The sequence below is a fragment of the Gymnogyps californianus genome, chromosome 12 (genome assembly GCF_018139145.2).
Source record: "Gymnogyps californianus isolate 813 chromosome 12, ASM1813914v2, whole genome shotgun sequence".
NCBI classification, from domain to species: domain Eukaryota; kingdom Metazoa; phylum Chordata; class Aves; order Accipitriformes; family Cathartidae; genus Gymnogyps; species Gymnogyps californianus.
This window is the reverse complement of record NC_059482.1, coordinates 19,733,258-19,753,171: the sequence shown is the minus strand read 5'-3', so window position 1 is coordinate 19,753,171 and position 19,914 is coordinate 19,733,258. Positions and strand designations below refer to the sequence as shown.

The window sequence follows — 19,914 nt, the reverse complement described above, 5'->3', positions numbered from 1 at the left end:
TAGAAGTTGTTACAGTGTTGGCACTTAAATGGTCTTGGAGAAGTTGAAAATGGAAAGAGACAGCTTGGATTATTTTGGCTAAGGACCACTTCTTAACGTATCACAATTTATTCCCCTTGTTAATTCCCTATGCCAAGCTAGATACCTACTCCAAAAAATGTTTGCAAACATTTGTTCCATTTTCTGTCCTTTTCATTGTTGCTTGCTTAAACTTGCATGATCAGATTTCTGTTTGCTTAAACAGTTTGACAGTTCCATTTTTGTACAGATGTCCATATTTCTGTGCCAGTGCAGGCTTATATGCATGAATAAAAGTATTCATATGTAATTATTCCTCTTTAGCTTTGGAGCTATTTGATTTTTAGCTTTAAAAAATTTTCATTTTCCCTTCAGGGACTTGAACAGTCAAATGTGGGGGGAGAGTTGAGAAGACTACCATAAAAAGTACTGCATGACCTGAGTTTTCTTAGGTAAATGATGAAAAATCTTGAACAAAACATGAACAAGCAAATCTCTCCCCTTTTAGAAAGAAAGAGCTAAACTTGACCACAGTTTATCAGTTCATAGTATTTTAATTAGCTCCACAAGAAAGAGCTTTGTCCACTTGTAGGAAAAGTGTGTTCTGCAATCTAAAGCCCTGTGTCTTTGTCACTCAAATGTTTCTTTACATTGCCTTAAATTTACTGCTGTTGCAACGTTAACTGTTTTGGATCTAAAAACTTCTGAGCATGTATTTTCTTCTTCTTAATTCTGCCATGTACCTATTGGTTATTCATGCTCTTCCACTGTGCTAAACCCTTCCTTTCCATCCTTCATGTTTGCTTACAGTTGAAAAATGGCTAAGCTACAAACCCAGATATAATCTTGCCTCAAACTTTTGAATAAGGATCCAGATCTTAGTGTATAAAGACAAACTTCATTGAGCCTGAGCTGGAATCCAAAAATTCAAACACTTCGGAAACATTTAGACCTGAATCTGACCTTTACAGCCCAGACCTCACTCCACAAGATCTCATTCGGTTATTTGCCAATGATTATCAAAGCTTCCTGCTGCCACCTCATTTTTCTTAGTTTTGCTCCCCTCCATATCAATTCATTCTTTCCCTTTCTTTTCCTTGAAAATGAATGAAGTTTTCTGAAGCTGTAAGCAATGGAAACAATGGTTTTTGCCATTTCCAGCAAGAAATTCCTAGATCAGCTCTTGTACATTCAGAACTACAAAAGAGACTTCTATGCTTTAGAATAGTAAGAAACCCCTACCCTACTAAAAATGATGAATGTTTGTTCATGGTTCACTGTTCCTTAAAGACCCTCTTTGTTTTTCCCAGAAATTAATCAGCCTTTAAGCAAAATGTAACAGGATGTCTTGATCCTCTTTGGCAAGAACAAAGCAGTACAAAAGTTATTGGGGGACTTGGGATATTTTCTGGGCTGAAGTTTCTGTGATCCTGTGTATCATGGTACAGTAAAAGTCATCACATTATGGAAAGAGCAAACACACTCATTAGACTAGACATTTTACAGTAAGATAGTGGTAAAATGAAACCACTATGGAAATATTCTGGTGTGATTTTTAAATTGTGACTAAATTTACAGGAAATTCTGTATCATTGCTTGTAGAAAAAAATCAGAGTACCTTCAGACATTGTCTGTCTTGAGCAGATTAATGAATTTCAGCACATGTAAAAATCTCTTCTAGAAACCACTCTACTCAGTGTCTTACTGTGGCTTGTGTTTTGCAAGTAGGGTTCCAAAACCTTATTGCAGGTTTGTAGTTGTAATAGTTCATAGCAGTGATGTTGGGTCATACCTTTAAATAGTAATAATTGTTGATGAAAAGCCCCTTTGTAAGGTCATAAAAAAGCATCAGTGAGTAATTATTTGCTGGCTTGTAAAAGATTTGATCTTTTCCTAAACCTCTTAAATATTGTGAGTCTTTAAATATACTGCCAGGAGTAATACTGTTGGTATGTTGGCTGTGACTGTGAAAACAGATTCAGGGAATGTACAGAATGTTTATTTGAAATGTAATAAACCCCCTGTTTAAGGTTGATACCTTTCCAGTTACAGAATATAACAGTAAAGGAAAAATGGCAAGGCTAGAAGGAAAAAATACTCACAGAACTGTCGATGCCAAGAGTAAGGAGCATGATGAAGAATACCACAGCCCAAAATGTAGATCCTGAAAGAGTTGAAATTGCCTCTGGATACAGGATGAAAACTAAACCAGCTCCTGAAATAGAAAAGAAAAAAAAAAGTATTACTAAATGATGTTTATTAACTTCACAGAAGTGTTCCTTTTAATAAGATAAATTATGACTAAGTTGACTTTTACATCAGTCCACATCATACTCTGAGTAACTGTTAAAACAAAATTTGCATTATACCAAAAATACATCTGAAATACTTTAATAATGTACTCATGACAGTTTTGTATTTAAAAAAAAAAAAAAATCTATCCCATTCGTTTCTACTTCTAACAATCTTTTATGGGATTCACAACCGTAGTAGCTATTTTTCAACTGTGTAGTAGAGAAGGACCTATGTGGATGTGGACTCCACTGTTTGGCAGGAGAACTCTTGGATGTGATGAGAGATACAGGAACTAAAATCATGGGTGACCTGTTACCAGTGAAAGGGCTCTACAGCTAAGCTTACCAGAACCATGCAAAACAGTAACCTATGGCACTGAACAACAATACTTTTGCAAGATACTATGCAGTGGTATGCCTGTTCATTGCACAGGATAAACTTGCGAGGGGCAAGATGTTGGGGAACCTCAATTCAGTAGAGGTGAGATGAGTCAATAGCATTTAGAGTTCAAATTTCAGCAAGGCATTTACAACACAGATTTTTAGTTCCAAGTAAGTTAATTCAGGTCATGTCTGTGAGATTTTCACATGCTTGTTTGAAACAAATATAAACACATTTGCAAAGAAATGGTGGACGAAAAGGGGTAAAACTAGTATCAAATTAACTTCCTACCTTCAGTGGCTACATCCTCAATTTTAACTTTGTGCTCATGAGCCATGTAGCCCAATATGGAGAAAATTGCGAATCCTGAGATGAAGCTTGTGACACAGTTAATGGTACTAGTCAGCAAAGCATCCCTAATGATGGAGAGAAGAACAGCCCAGTGAAAAAAACCACGTTAAGAACTAGATGGGGATTGTCTTACAGAGATAGGAAGATTCTTGTGAAAATGGTAATTATGCAGTTATCCTGATGATCAAAAGCTCGTATCAGCATACTATGCTAGGAAATTACCTAATTCTGTTTACTATTTTGATTTAAAACTGAGTTCTGTTCAAAAAAAATCAACAAAGCTATATTAGATATTAAGATTATTAAAGAGTAATGTCATCATCCTAGCTGGTAGCCGTAACATAGCAAGAGAGTGGCCTGAAGTGAAAGAGCCTCACTATTCATCGATTCATGTGAGCAGATACTTGGGAGTATTTTCAGACAACTCCAGGAGTGCATTTTTAGCAAACTGTGCTGCCATTCAGATGGCACTGGATAACCATCCTTAATCTGTAATGAGGTCCCTTCATCTGTGAAGTCGGCTAGACTTTTCTGGAAAAAATACAACTCTTGTTTATCAGATTGTTACAATAGTAAATTTAGTTTAAAGGTTAAATATTATCCAGTGTGTATTATATAGTAATGATTGTACAAAGTTGTGGTTTTAATCAATCTGCCATGGTATTGTGATAGACGTATGAGTTTTCCTGGGTATTAATAATCCCTATTACCAAACCTAGCTTGAGGATAAGTAGACCATACATCTTTAGACGTCTACCTAATCTGCGCAGTGTCTTGTATGTTATCCTTCGCTGCATATGACCTTTAGAACAGAGGACGTGACTCTATGAACATCAGTAATGCCAAACAAGTGCTTTAATAACAGAAAGTAAATATGATTTCCTTTCATCATTTACACTACCCAAAAACATAGGTGCCATACACCAAACTTTATCCTCTTCCTTGTATTACTGTATTTTGATAACATTGAAGAATTTATGTCCTGCAATTCTTAAAGTGTTTTCCTGGGGGAAGGCTGCAGGATCAAGAGAGACCAGACTGGACCCATAAATTCAAATTCTTTTCAGTTATTAAAGAAGAAAATTGCTAGGTATTTGTCACTGATAAAATGGCAACAGTATTTCTTGTTTCCCACAATTCAAAAACATTCTTATGCAAGTGAATAATGCTTCTTTTCTCTTAGTCAGTAACTGAATTATGTGATGCTTATCTCCTTATAAACTGAGCTGAGATAGCTCTCAGTATTTTGCATGTAAAACTAGATAATAATTTAAGTACAGGTTCTCATATTTTCTGGTCCTGATTTTCAGTATTGTTACCCTACCTTACATTACTGACACTATTCCTCTCAAGGAAGGTATGTTGAAGCATAGATGGGACAGTATAGTGCTGAGTCATGCCCTTCATTTGGAAACAGTACTATTTTCAATTTGTTCTGCTTCAAGAAAGCCTTTTGAACAAAATATGTCAGCACATTACGGAGTTATTTGACCAAAAGAAGGATATTTGTAAGTGTTGTAAATGCTACTGAATTGAAGCTTGCTTTTACGGTTAGAACTAAAACACAGTATTTAATGAAACTACAGATTACTCTTACAGGGAATGCAAGGCTTATGAAGCAACATTGAACAACTATAGTACGCTAAGAACTAAATAATATGATTTCACATATAGTCTGTGGTGTTTTCTTAGTTTCAAGTGGATTTTTTCCATTTCAGACCAAAATTAGAATACAGAGGAAAAACAATTATGTAGGGAGCTGCTATGAGATTAATGCAAAATTATTTGCAGAAGACAATAAATGTTATTTTGGAAGACTGCTATGGCTAGCATTCTAACTGAAGGGTTCTCAAACCTGGTAATATTACCTACTACAACTAATCAGCTGGCAACCTAAAGTTGCTCTGGGTTAAGTACAAAGCTCTCTGAAGTCAGTGGAAGTATTCTATGATTTTGGCTTTCAATCTGTTTAAGGCAGTTCAAATCTACATATTTTCTTGTACCTTTTCACTTTAACATTTTTTTTGCCATCCTTCAGTTCACAATATATTTATAATACATGTACTTTCTGAATTTATATTTCATGGGAAAATCTAAAGCGATGCTTGTTTTCATTCCAAAATGGAATGTTAACAAAACTTCTAAATGTTGGAAGTTCTCAGAAGGTGCAGAGCAGTTCTGGTTGAATTTCCATGGCAGTGATTCAGCAAAACACTTACAAACTGACTTGATTTAAAGTGCATTCCTAAATTGGAGCTCAACATAAAATATCAGAAATATAATCCCAAAGCACAGAAACACTTCTGGAAACTGGAATCCTTCTGCTTTTAGTTCCTGGACCAATAAGTTTTCATCCTGTGTTCTCTGTTGCACTTAATGGTACTTTTGAAAGGCAAACACAAGCGCAGTTTACACAGCTGTCTAAAGTCCAAACCTAATCCCATTCTGTTTTGCTGTACAGCAGATATCTTGGCAGGTTCCTGTTACTAAAATTTCAGTAAGGAAGACAGTGTTTCAAGATTTGGGTTGGTTGCTATGTCTACACAAGACTGACCATCATTAATAAATGACTGAAGATAAAAAGATAGCTTAGTGCTTATTCTAGCTGCAATTAAATAGTATCATTCTGAAGCAATAATGAAAGAATAGGCTGTCTTACCTGTAACAGTTGTTGTCAAACTTATTGTAACTGGCAAATGCAATTAAAACACCAAACCCAGCTCCTAAGGAGTAAAATATCTGAGTAGCTGCATCAATCCATACCTGCATAATGACACCAACATTGTCAGTTCAGTCCAAAAGATACATCAGGGAAATGCAAGAAGTGTACAAGACAGCTGGCTTTTGAAGAACAATCAGCATTCATGCTTAAGGGAGTGTAAGTGTTTCTCAGCCCCCATGAGATGTCACATGGAGCACAGTCATGGTCTGGAATGGCTTAACCCGAAATGGTAAGGGCCGAAGCAATGGGCAAGTTCTCAGTGCATGCACACTGCTACCACGGTGGGGTGTACCAGTTGGACCTGTACTTCTGAGCTTTTACTGAGTACTGAAATGATTACATGATTTTTCTCCTGGGTGACAGAAATACACTTCCAATAGTTCTTGTTCCAAGTTAGTTTGGAATGTACAACCAGAAAACTAAAAATAGTTAATGGGTCAAGAGTTACAGTACACTTTCTTTCTCATAAGAGAGCTTTCTTCATGGGACTGTTAGTACACTTTATATGATGCTTTCTTGTTTCAGAAGCTAAAGCACGAATGACATGCTCTGAACAGAATCATGCAGGTTATCTGTCACCTTTCCCACTTAGTTGGAGAAGGAGTTATTCCTGTGATAGTTATTACATTTCAGTTTAGATGCAGCTTGGTCATGTTAAGAATTGTCCACTAGGAAAAACATGTTTTTAATGCTATAACATTTTCTAAAGTGACCCTCCAGCCCAACATCCAATCAAGATGTGCAGACAGCAGTCAGGAACAATGCCACAGTGCTGATCTCCTGAATCAGAAGCCTGAAAATAGCCTACCCTGGTTAATGAGGGTTTCACTTATTCAGTTGTTACACAGAGGTATTTAAACAAGCATCTTCAACAAGGGTAATGAAGTCAATGGAGTGAATAATACTCAGTATTTCTCAAAATGAGATCTTCGATGTTTAATTAAATCTGCCAAGTGCTCAAGACAACGAAAAGCACTGGATTTCATCTCCATCCATCTCTACAAAATCAGATCCATGGTATCTTCAGCAGCGGCTTTCTAACAGATGTAAGCAGCTTATGAGCTCCATCTGCATTGGGATTTTAATGCTAAGCTTTCACATTTGGCCCTGTGGAAAGAGAGTGAGTGCCTTATCCCATCCTAATGTGATATATGAAAGCACTTATGCTAATGATCTGGTTTTTTCTCAACATAGATGATAGATGCTTTCAACTACTGCCTGCTGAAGACTGAACCATTTATTGAACTCTGGATTTGTAGAGAAACTTAGTTTTATGAACTGTTGAGAGTTAGTTACTTGAAAGGTAATATGAAGAACAATCTATGATGTGTTTATTGCAGACCAGTGGATAGGTGGACATGATTTTCCTCAAATTAGAGTTTGTCGTGGTTTGAGCCCAGCCAGCAACTAAGCACCACACAGCCGCTCCCCCTTCCCCCTCCCAGTGGGATGGGGAGGAGGATCGGGGAAAAAAAAAGTAAAAGTCGTGGGTTGAGATAAGAACAGCTTAATAACTAAAGTAAAATAAAATATAATACTAACTAATAATAATAAAAATGTAATAATATTAATGAAAAGGAATATAACAAAAAAAAGAGAAATAACACCCAAGAAAAGACCAGTGGTGCACAATGCAATTGCTCACCACCCGCTGACCAATGCCCGAGCAGCGATCCGCCCCTCCTGGTCAACTCCCCCCATTTATGTACTGGGCATGACGTTCCGTGGTATGGAATACCCCTTTGGCTAGTTCGGGTCAGCTGTCCTGGCCGTGCTCCCTCCCAGCTTCTTGTGCACCTGCTTGCTGGCAGAGCATGGGAAAATGAAAAGTCCTTGACTTAAGCGCTACTTAGCAACAACTAAAACATCAGTGTGTTATCAACATTATTGTCACACTAAATCCAAAACACAGCACTGTACCAGCTACTAAGAAGAAAATTAACTCTATCCCAGCTGAAACCAGAACACAGTTCATACAGGGCTTTTAGGTATCATGGATTTCTTTTACTAAACAGCAAAACAATCCTGTAAAATTAATTCCTTGCTCATTCCTTTTATATACCCAGTTACATCTTAATGTTCTATCTCCACACAAAGGCTGAGATCAAATAGGGTTGTACTCTCTGAAGAGCGTTTATGTGGATAAGAGTGCAGAAGGAGGGATGCAAAGCCTCCTATAATTTTTCTTGTTTTTTTCAGACTTCCCATAACTTGTGTTGTTAACGAAGTTCCTGAAATTTTTTAAAATAAACTTTGCTTAAACTATTACTAGATCTGCATTCTGCCACTGTAAGGCACTTGTTTTTAGTGGTTCTCTAGCTCTTTGGTGTCTTGCCAGTGGAGTTGTACTCATTATACTTCCCCTTTCTTACTATTCAAGCACCGTTAAGCATGTGCTTAAGTCCTATTGATTCAAGTAAGAGGTTAGCACCTGCTGCGTACCAAAGGAGTTATGCATATGCTTAACTATCTGTTGAGTAAGTCTTGGCTCATAGTAGGTGATTAGGAAGCAAATTGAGAAGATAAAGATGAAGGGAAAAAAGAGCAGAAACCAGAAATTCCTTTAGAACTAAGATTAAATGCAAAACATTCCCTTTGTTATAACAAAGCAGGATGTGAAACAGACAGTGGGGCTGGTTCTTCTGCAGTTTACGCTTGTGTTCTCTGTTCACTTCAGCTGAATGGCTTCTGATTGATGCATAGTCTAATATATTTTATGGTAGGATATTGTTTTTATATGCATTAAAAATGCAAAAATAGAAAAATTTTACAGGAGGCAGTCATCAATCTTTCCAGCTTTCTTCATAGTTGCTTATGCCATTATAACTTTTGTGCATATTCTTTCTTGTGTATGTGGATTTAAAGAATTACTGTGCTGTGTGGAGAGGAAACATTGTGTGCATCCCCAGATGTTATATAATCTTCAGGAAACTTGTTAAGGTGTATGAAAGAGCGAGTGTCTTCCTCATGTCTGATTTAAATCTGTATTTAAACTGATTCCTGTAGCAGAACAGAAGTGTAGCTGCTGTTTTACACAGATGTTTAATGTATCCATTTGTGCAGTGGAGATGAGGAGTGTGGCTTTGTAGCTCCTGGACTTTCAGCAAGGAACGTAGCTAGGCATTGGTCTAGTTAAGAGGTCCTCAGGGGAATACCTTTCTCTCCTTTTTATAGACACCCACTTTGTGGATTCAATATCCCTGAAAATTGAGGTGTCTCAGGGCTTGCTCAGTGCTGTGTAGTATGTGGCCCTATAAAATGAGGCAGACCTTGACATTGATCAGGGTGCTCTAAGGTCTTTTAGAAGAGCGTTAGCAGAGCCCTCTGTAGGTCATTACTGTTTGTGACTTACAGTGTTTCTTTTTTAGATTCTTCATTTGGGGGAAAAAAAAAAAATCATAAATCAGAAAGATTCAGGGACACATTGACATAGAACTGAAGCAGGACTCTCTTCTTTGGAGCCTGAGGACAAAGATTAAACACACAAGTCTATTGCAGCAGCAGGTATCCCAGTCTCCGAGCAGGAGAAAGGCTGACGTGACAAAGCAGTTCGTGAAACTTCTCCTTATAACTGATCTTTAGTCTTTTTTTATTCTAGAGCAACTTTTTTTTTTTGTGGTCTGAAAAATTTAGTCTTAGAAAACAAATAACTTTAGGGTCATCCAAATAGCAGCTGCAGAAATATTAAGCCAAGAAAGAGCAGTGCACAGAATATCCTTCCAAAAGCAGAAGACAGCTATGATTATGGAGGCCTAGATTCTGAGCTGATGCAAGCTGGCACAGCTCCATAGACATCTAGTTGAACTTGTGATGTTTTTTCACAAACACCACTTAAAATACATAATAAAAATTTAAGCACTTCCTTTGTTCATCCTTGCATCTTTGTATTTATGTGTATGCATAAATGTGAACTACTGAGGTGGCTACGGCCTTGGTGACAAAGGTGGGTGAAAGTCCCGTACTTGAAGTTCGGTTTGACTATTCCAAAATAGAGTAAGATGGGGTTTGGGTTCTGGTGATAACTTCTGTTGTTGAAGAAATGCCAGTTTCCAAATTTAGTGTGACAAACCGAAGGAAGGACTCTTTTGCTAAAAGTATATAAAATAGGTCTGTATTCTAACACTCAAGTCTTTTTTAATTATTCAGGAAAAATCAAGATAGGATGCATAGGAAATGTACAGTGCAACTATGTACAGACTACAGACATCTCTGAAAGCTGCAAATTTTCAAGACAGTTCATTTCCTTCTAGTAGAACTATGTCCTCGCTTTTCAGTTTTGTAACCATTTGAATGGCCTTGTGACCCATCCACAGAGATACCACTGTCTTATAAATGATTTATGATATTTTTAGAATAGCACAGTGATAAGATCTCTCTGTAGTCACCAGATCATTGTTCTTCGTAGATCTAAAATGCTGGTAATTTCATGAGTTAGTGACTATACTCATAGATCTTGCTTTACAACGGATGAAATCATTCTTAGTTCCAAGGTACTCCACAAATTGAGTTGGTTTGTACATATTTAATGAGAATGTCTTGCAATGTTGTTAAATGATACAGTGAAATGTACATTACTTTCAATAGTAAGATAAGAACACCATACGATTGAAAATGTCATTCGTATGAAGGACCATGATTTGATTAGGTGAGTTAGCCCTGACTTAGTACGTTTAGCAAGGTTTTCGTAGGCCAGGATTTTTATTTACCAGGTTAATATTTAAATTTGTGATTCAAAAAGAAAAATTTTCTTCTTGAGGGAATTCTTAGCCTTTTGAGAACTAAATTTTTGCATGACTCAATTTTCATGTATAAAGGATACTGCAGTTTACAGGGTGCACAGTCAAAACATGGACTTTTTTAAGGGACTACTGCAGCTGAAACTGCCCTCGTGCAGGTTTTTTGTGATCAGAACAGTTTGGGTTCAGGCTGAGATAGTCCTGTTATGGACAGTGTTGGAAAGTTAGACTATCAGGGACAGTGGACTCTACTGCTTATGCAAAAGCAGAAGTGTGGCTATATAATTCCAGAAATTAGCTCTAGTATTTTCAGTTTTAATAGCAGGGGCAACAGGTTTAATAACAACAAGGGAATGACAGCAGAAGAGTGCACTTACTGTGGCTTCTTTTAATCTTCTGAAATCTATGTGCAGGTATGCATTTATTCCATTGTATGCACCGGGCAGGGTTATTCCATGTATTAACAAGACAAATAACACAACGTAAGGCAAAGTGGCTGTTATCCAAACAACCTGCAGACAACAGAGGTTCCAAAGGTTAATCAGCTATTACAGAAGATTTAAGAATGTGTGAAAAATACAGCTGGCACTTTCTTGGTTTTGTCCATTCAGTTCGATGGAGAAGCTCTTTATAGGACATCTTGGAGGAAAATGCTGTTATGTATCATGAATCTTTAAGTATGTATGTTTACAGATACCAGTAGGAGACAGTTTTGACAAAGAGAAGACTTGGAGTGCTTATACATTACCAGTGTGTGTTAGACTGCTGATTAGCTGTTCAGCTATATATTCGTTTACTAAACAAGTGCAGTCATTGCCTGATGTTAGGTGATGCTTTCATAAAAATGTACAAAAAGTTCTCAGATGTATCCAACCCTAGAATTTCTGTTGAGGTGTTTTCTGAGGGATGTGATAGAGTAATTTCAAATTACTTTCATCAGATATTTCTCTTGTCATGGCATTTTATATAATAAAACCAAAGCATCTTAAACCATTGAAACATTAGTACATTTGGCTAAGAACAGGAGGCACATTTAAGACAATTTAAAGTCTTTCAAAATATTTTCTAGATGAGACCACTAATGTTGAATTGAAAATAATATGCTAATAAAATTTCCAGTTGGAACATCACACAAGCAAAACTTGTAAATAAAATAAAGGCTGAATTGGGATTGTGTATTTCCACTGTACATATATGAAGGCTTCTCACATGGTTTGGTCCCCAAGGATCCCTCAGAAGCAGTGATTTAGTCTCTTGCTTTCTAAAATTAGGAGACTTCTTAAAGGAGACAAAGAACGTAGTTGAGATAGAAGGACAATATTAGCTCTACCTTTCCTGAAGTCTTCACGCCTTTCCACAGACTAAAGAAAAGAATGATTACCACCACCAAGAGGCAGAGGGAAAGTTGCCAGCGAGGCAAGCCAAGGTCATGGATTCCACGGCTTTCGTGCAGGTGCAGAACTCCTCGCCTACATACCAGATACACAGAAACAAAGCGAAGTCACTGGGGGAAGAAGGCTTTTACATATCTCATCCTGTGGGCAGCACAAATGGATGCTGCACTGCAGTAGTAGTTGCCCTACTGACATTGCTAGCAGTTAGTGAAATCTGTTTTGTGAAGCCATGTATTGTGCTTCTTCTCACAGTGCCTTTATGGTCTCACTGGCCCATCAGTGTCTGTTTAGCACCATAGTGCCATAATGATAGCACTTTCTCCTTCACTGGAAGTGCTTGGGGATTTTGGAAGTGTCATTCGTTGATTCTTGCTTGAACACTGAACAGATGCCCAGAGAGGCTGCAGAATCTCCATCCTTGGAGATTTTAAAACTTGGCCAGTATAGGCCTTGAGCAGACTGGTTTACTTTTGAGTTAGCCTTTGGTTAAGGAGTTGTATTAGATGACCTTCGGAGACCTCTTTCAACCTGAATTATTTTGTGATTCTAGATAAGCAAACAGCTGGCTTCCTGCAACTTGAGCAGTTCCAAAGTTACTTTCAATTTCTTTTTGAATAGGCTATTGTGAGGCTGCAAAAAGGTGGTTGGATAGGAAAAGCAACGGTTGGTAAATTTAAATTGGATATAGTGCTCTGTGTTGTTCACTGAGACAGTGGAGTGATAGCAGAGGAAATTCTGTTGCTTACCAGGGCAGGCTAATTCTTTTGAGATCTACACAGTGAAATGGATGGAAGTGTAGAAAAGAGTGTTTGTCCTCATGACTGGTGATTTCTACAATTAGAGTTGACAAAACACATTGTGTGCAACAGGCACAGCGATATGGGAGAGATGTTATAGTGGATCTCCCTTTAACTCAGTTCTATGCTATTGAAGTGTCTCTTGCTGCTTTTACAAATCTAAAAAATGCAGAAATATTTTGCTTTACTGAAAGCTGTATTTGCAAAGAGGAAAGGCATTGCGGCTGGAGCCCTGCACTAGAGGTGAATTGCAGAGCTAACTCCTGGTTCTGATATGGATCTACACGATGCTGGCTCAGGGATTCAATTTCTTAGTGTTTCAGTGCCCATCCAGATAAAGTGGTCACGACCTTCCTTGTCTCCTCCCCTTTCCCTATCACCTTTTATTTGCTACGCGCTGCTTGGGTAAAACAGAAAGTTGATCCCTGTTGGCTTCTCTTAGCACCATGATAGTACAAACAAATCAAAGAAGCCCTTTTCATTGTAGGACCTTGATGTGTTTTATGAAGATAACTACATTTTAGAGAAACTGAAGTACTGAGTGATTTGCCCTGCATGACTGCAGACACGTAGAGACTAAAACCTGAGGAGTCTAATTCCAGCCCCATTGGCTGTCCCCGTACAGTCTCTTACTAGATAGATGATGCTTCAGAATTAACTTAAGCACTTGTCTTATCAAGTCAGAGATGAGACAGTTGAATAAGTTCCAAGATAAGGCAAACCTGTGTCAACTTAAATGGGGAAAACTGAAAAATGTCTCTGTAGTACTTAAACTGTAGAAATATGCTGGGAAAATTAAGGCCCATTAGAACGATCCATCTAGTAACATGAAAGAGTTGCATAGAATTCCCTTTTGATCCCTAAAGCATCAAGATATGATCAGCTAAGAACTGTAATAGTTCTGCTTCTGTACTTTCTCACGTTTGATAAAGAAATACTGTATTTTTGAACTGTTTCTATGATTAATCCCAGGTTGGATAAAAGATACTTGTAGAAAGCATCCTCCTAAATTAAGCAGCTGATCTGTTTCTGTTGTTCTGTTGCATTGTAAGGCTAATAACAAGTGAGGCATTAAAAGGGTAGTGACCATGTGTTTGTGGCATATATTCAAGAATGTTCCTATTTAGAAAGTATGAGGTGAGTTTAACTCTTATTATACAACAATATAGCTATATAACAATATAGCTGTTACCTGTGGAAACAGTAAAACATAGAGGCAGACTTCTTGATATCTCATCTAAAAACCTATTATCTTTAATTAAATGTAAACAAATAGGTAGGTCTCATTCAACTTTTGCTTAGAGTGTGAATGAAAGCTACTTGTCTTTCTGCTAATAAAATATAATTTGCCAGAGGATCCACAGGTTTAAGTGACTCCTTGGCAGGGATGCCCGATTCCATTCTAAACTTACTAGCTTGGGCAGTGATCAGTATAGCCAGGAAAAGCTTCACAGATTTCTGATCAGAACATTTGTCTAGGATCTTGGGAGGGTTTTTGGCAATCTGTGCTATCACAGTTACACTGCTATCGCTATCAGAGCTGCATGTTGTAAAGAAAGTCCTTTGGATTACGATATGTACGTGTCTACTCAGGAAAACTGAGTCTGAGCTTGCATTCTTTGTGCCCATTTAACTTTTTATTCTTCTTGCCCAAATATTTTTCTGGATTGTAAAGAAGCCTGCTTCCTTGTGTGTTTGCTTTCCAAGAAGCAGCTAGCAATGCGTCTTACTGTTTGGAACACTTCCCAGAACTGCCATTTCAAATGTGGGATTCCCAGGATTTTCAGGAGAATCTCCATTCCAAGAGTTCTGCTCCCTTAATCAGGGTAAGAGATCATAAAATAGGAAAAGTACTTTTGTAACCAGTCAAAACAGCTGTGCAACTGGGCAGCTAAGCAAGGAAGTCTTCAGAGACAGCTGCTGTTCCTGAGCTATAATTCTAGCAGGTTTTGCTTCCTTTTCCTTTTTTCTTTTTTTGTTTTTCTTTGTGACTTCTGAAGATAAGTTATAGAAGCTTTCCGAAAGATGCCCTTTTTAAGGGTTGCTGGGAAGTAGTTCATGAATATTTACCTACTAGAAGCTACGTTTCTGTTCCAGCAGCACCATAAAGTATAAAAGATCTAGTGCTAGACTGCGATTTAGGTTAAGATGTGCTGACGTCTGAAGAGATGGAGGAGAGAAGCAGCGGCCAAAGTATTAGATAGACTTAACCTTCTTGGTTTGAAGGATATAGCTCTGTAATGTTCTTTGAAAAACAGTCATTTTTTTTGGAGAAGGGCAAGTTTGAAAAGAACTTTGCGTTCATCCTGTTCATCCAAGTTAGCATACATCAGTGATGCTATAGAAAATCCAGTTAGCTCAATTATGCCACAATTATTCTTATTTGACATGAAAGAGTACTTATTTCAGGAGCAGCTGAGGCTGTTTTTAGCCTGTCTATGTTAAGGCAGGTTGACTGATAAATCCCTGACTGGCTCCTTTAGATTATACTCAGTCACTTCCCTTATGCTGGCCACAAAGAGGAAAGTGTGAAGTAAGAGATACTGCAAGATTCCCTATTCAGGAAGCTCTGAGGTCAAAACACCTGAATTTTCAGCCTTTTGATATTGCAGCAGAATAATGCAACGTGGCCAACATCCACTCCTGAAATGAGGTTGCCTTCACTAGCTGCAGGATTGTCCCATTTCCCAACGCTATAAAGACACATACAAGTCATAGACAAAATGGCATAAACTGATCTCTCTTAAATCCCTAAGCCAGGGAACCAGAGATACAGCACCAACTAGTATCAGCCTCTGTTGTCAGTCAACTTCTTTAAATTATGTCCAAAGCTACTGAGAATCTCTTAAGTAAAAGCTTCTGAAAGTGATTCTTGTTTCATAAGTATAGAGATATTTGTCCAATTCTGCTAACAAAATAAATTCTCATAATTTAGAACTCTGAGTCAAAGAGAAAGGATAAATCAGAGGCAGTAAGACAACTAGAATTAGTATTTTGCCTGCAGATTGTTGTTACTGAGAAAAGAATGGAAGTAGATGAGAAATACGTGCAAAACGGAGAATAAAATGTTATGGGGAAAGATGGAGAATAAACATTAACAGATGGAGCTGACAGAAAGTAGAACAGGGACCTATTATATTATACTGAGCAAAATATACAAGAGGAGCTAATAAATTGTTTAAGCTTTCTGATATTCTAGTCAGAGGTCTAGCAATATTTAGTTAGTACAGCACCAAGAATCAAAGAACATGCACTAGAGATAAGAAATTCACTTTTTTTAATCGGGGATTTGTGCAAAGGAGCCTGATTTATGCTAAGACTGCTTTCCATGTAAGAGAGGGTAAATTACATTTGCAGTGACTTTGAGACTGTACATCACTGTAAATACGAGTCCCAAGAGTCTTTCTGCCTATCTGCAAGAGGAGCAGGAATGTGAAGGGATTTCAGATTGAAGCTGCATTCAGAGATTCTGGTTTCTCTCTTTGGGAGATTTCTTCTCATCCTCTCCTTCCCTGTGTTCTCTGCTGGGAAGATTCCCCTAGTCACCCAGTAACTCTGGCACCAATTCTTGCCTTACTTCCACACTGCATTCAGCTAAAGGGAAATAGTTCACCTCTGTTGAAATCAGCAAACAGCGATTCGTTTGCTGGTACCACTGCCTTCTGTTTTGTCTTTGTGCAGCACTTGGGTCGTCTTTAACTTGGTGTCAGATCGCGAAGAGCCAACAGGAAGCCCAGCTGTTTGGTCTTCACACGTAAACCCTACTAAAGACAAATTATTGAGGACGCAGGGGGGCAGCTGCTCAGTGGGACTCAGTAAATGAAGGATCCAGTCATAGTTCTAATAGTAGGTAATGTTGGAACAAATAAATTCTCCTCTGTGTCTTAGTGTTCCCATCTATAAAATAAGGATTATTATAAACCTTTGCTTTGTCTCCACTTCGAGCAATTCAGAACATACTCTTTATGGAAGTGGTGAGTATTTGAGTATAAACAGGGAACCAAACCGAAGGAAAAAGAAATGCCAAGGGTCGTATTCCGAAAATTACTCTGTATCTTGTTCACTCCAAAACGTTTAATCCATAGCCAGAAAACAGGAGGCAAGAGTTTTAGGTGTAGAATTCTCCTAGACTTTTTTGTCAGACTGGTTGTTTCTAAGGACTTTCTAAGGAGCCTTTTGTATTATTCATCCCTAGGCAGGTTTACATGATTGTATTTTGGAAATTTAGAAGGTTTTGTACAAACAGATCAAGTTAAAGGTCTTGGAGTAGGCCTCATTTTTCCAATCCCAAATCAATTATAATTTTAGGTTTCAATCCAAATATGATTACACAGCTTTATAGGCTCATTCTTTCTCTTTTTATTAAAGGCAAAAGTTATTTACCTAAATTTGATGTGATCAATAGAAGGGTGTCATGCATCTAAACAATTTTTAGATGTGTTGTATCAGATTTGTTCAGATTGCAAAAATGTCATCAACTTGTCAGCAAATGTATTTGTTACTTAACATCTTAAGTACTTCTGAAAACTCAAGTACCTCTAAGAACTTCCAAGTACTTCTAAAAGTTAGTAGTCACTTATATGGAATCAAACCCAAATGGCTTGCATAAAGTAAGTATCAAAGTAAAGTAGCAAATTGGCTGAGTTATAAATAGATACAGTCCTGGTCTCCTGAGCTCTATTCCCTATTCTGGTAGTTAGACTAGTTTTTTATGATTTAGAACTTAATGCAAATTGTAGATTGAAGATGCTAAAAGGACTGTCAGTGTATACAGTGTGCAATCGATAGAAATTAAATTACATACTCCATTTAGAAGGCAGTTTGACGCATGATAATTGTGCTCAATTAGAAGGCTCTCCTACATGCATCTCTTGTGTTATATATTTGGGCAACCATAGTTCAGTCATCATTGCTGCCAGTTTCCTTCAGAGTATAAAATATGGTTGGTTCTTGTATTTGTGGAAGGTTAGGCTATCTGGATTAAGCAGGTGTGGATAGAGTTCTTTTTGCACGGAGTTTGCCAGACTCCAGGTATTTTTACTTCAGGTACAGCACTGCTTATATTCAGCTGTACTGTTTCCATGGCAGTTTGTGTCCACAAGGTGTATATCCATAGCTGTGTGGGGCAGAGCCTACAGACACCTGAGCTGGCTCCATGCAGATTGAACACCAGCATCTCCTCACTGTAGTTCTGGGGCTAGGGTTGCAGTGCAGAGATAGCGGAGTGGTTCCACATGAAGTCAGCAAAGTGCAACAGAGTTAGCCTGGCGCAGACCCAGCTCTGCCATGCATACAGCTGCTGTCTGAGCTGCTTGGGTGCCTCTGGGTGCTTTGTAAAGAGCTCCGAGTATGGCATCACTGCAATGCAGAAGGATAGCCTGGCTCCGGGAGAGTGCTCTCCCACAGCCAGGAACATAGGAGAGTGGTGCCAAGCCATCTGATGTGCAGTGCTACATGTGCACTACATACCTCTCCCCGACCCTGCAGCACTGGACATGCTTCAGAGGCACGCCCGGGGCTCTGCAGTAGCCAGCTTGGGTTTAGTTGGATGTACTCACTCCAGCTCTGTTGGATACTGCATTGTCTTTTGCCAACACCTTTGTTGTCTGGGTTTTTCTGTTTCTCAAGATATTTCAGCTCCCTCTTGTGTTGGAGAATGGAGCTGTGTAATGGACTTCAAGCTAAATTTTGGGAATCACAGAAAGATAATTTACCAGTGGCACCCTGGCTGGCATATAATAAATTATTATTTGTACTGAATGAATTGGTATTTCTTTTTGAGTCATGATAATCCTGAAATTATGTGGCCTATGTGGCCACTAGGACTAAACTCTTAATTCACTGAGAATGTTTATCTCAACTCACTGAAGTCTTTACCCAGCTTAATTCTCCCATTAACTTAATAATTCTGACCTCCCCTGCTATTTGTGCCACACTTGAACACATTCAAGTCTGCACAGCACGCTGAAAAAAGAGATTTTTCAGAATCTGCTTTTAAACCCATTATATTGAGATTTGCAGATAGAATGGAAACGCTTGAATTTCACCCCTCTGTAGATCTAATGAATACTGAACTCCTGCAAAAAGTATATTGTTTGATACATGGCAAAGCAGTTAGAGCACGTGTTCTCCCAACTGCTCCAGCCCTTAGTCAGCAAGTTCAATGGTGCTTCAGTCAGTATTCTTAGTGGGCCATGCACTGCCCTAGATAGGAGAGTCATGAAAGAAGAGCTGCAGCCTCTCCAAAGAAGCTGTTGAGCTTTCATGAAGCTTTACTGATTTCAGAAGAGCTGCATGGAAAGGCACAAAGTTGCCAGAAGAAAGTCAACCATAGGAATAGGCACATGTGCCACAAACTGAGGATCGCTGACACGTTTAAACAAATGAATATTCACTTTATGGTTTGACATTTTTTTGTAATGCTGGGTCCTTTACACAGTGAGGTTAAGTTTGTAACCTTTTCATGGATAAATGCTTAGATGTCATAGTTTTGGATGAGCGAACACTTCCCCTATAGGAAGCAACACATAAAATGCTAGTGGTGATACTATGTCAGCGCTGTGTTGTAGAGAACATTTGATGAGAAACAGGTGAATACAAATAAATGGGTGTTTAGTTGTGTGTGACACCTTTCTTGGCTTTGCCTTGAGCGATATGTGCAGGTGCAGATGTTCCACAGAGAAAGGCTCTGCTGCTGCTTGCCAGGATTTCAAGTGCAAGGTAATATAGGGGAGGTGCTGCAGCACTGACCTCAGCTGCTGTAATTATTGCTCAGAGCCTGGTACCACTACCAAACTACACAGGATTCTGTATGTAAAGATAAGCAGTTGGAATTCCTCCTACAAGTTAGCACAAAGCAAGCTGATTGCGTGCAGCACAATGTGCAGCTCCTGACGTTTGCAATATCTCATAAACCCCCCCTGCAAGTTTAAGTTGGCAAGGTGGTCATTCTTCCAGTCTTCTGGACTTGCTACACAAGGGCGTGTTGTGGTTTACGAATCATTTCCATAAAGCTGTCCAAAGCCTAAGAACATGTGTACACACTTAAATGGATTGACTTCCACTGTACTTGTACTTAATTTCTTTTCTCTTTGTGTAAGTAAATGGTCAACAAATGTGAAGATGTGAACATACGTGAAAAGTAAATTTCAAAGCTGCACATGTAAATATGTGTGGAATAGCTGTTTTTATTTTATGCACATAAATACTTGTACCAGAAA

The 19,914-nt window shown here is 38.3% G+C and overlaps 1 protein-coding gene across 1 annotated transcript in view; it reads right to left on the bottom strand.

Annotated features, from left to right (window-relative positions):
* Positions 1 to 19,914, bottom strand: part of SLC6A2 (solute carrier family 6 member 2) — a 74,577-nt gene that overhangs the window by 20,194 nt on the left and 34,469 nt on the right. Inside the window, exons 5-9 of the mRNA XM_050903944.1 lie at positions 11,834 to 11,972; positions 10,881 to 11,015; positions 5,705 to 5,808; positions 2,986 to 3,110; positions 2,121 to 2,233 (exon numbers count right to left, since the gene is read on the bottom strand). Coding sequence (XP_050759901.1) covers positions 2,121 to 2,233; positions 2,986 to 3,110; positions 5,705 to 5,808; positions 10,881 to 11,015; positions 11,834 to 11,972 — 616 coding nt within the window. The remainder of the gene's footprint in view (positions 1 to 2,120; positions 2,234 to 2,985; positions 3,111 to 5,704; positions 5,809 to 10,880; positions 11,016 to 11,833; positions 11,973 to 19,914) is intronic.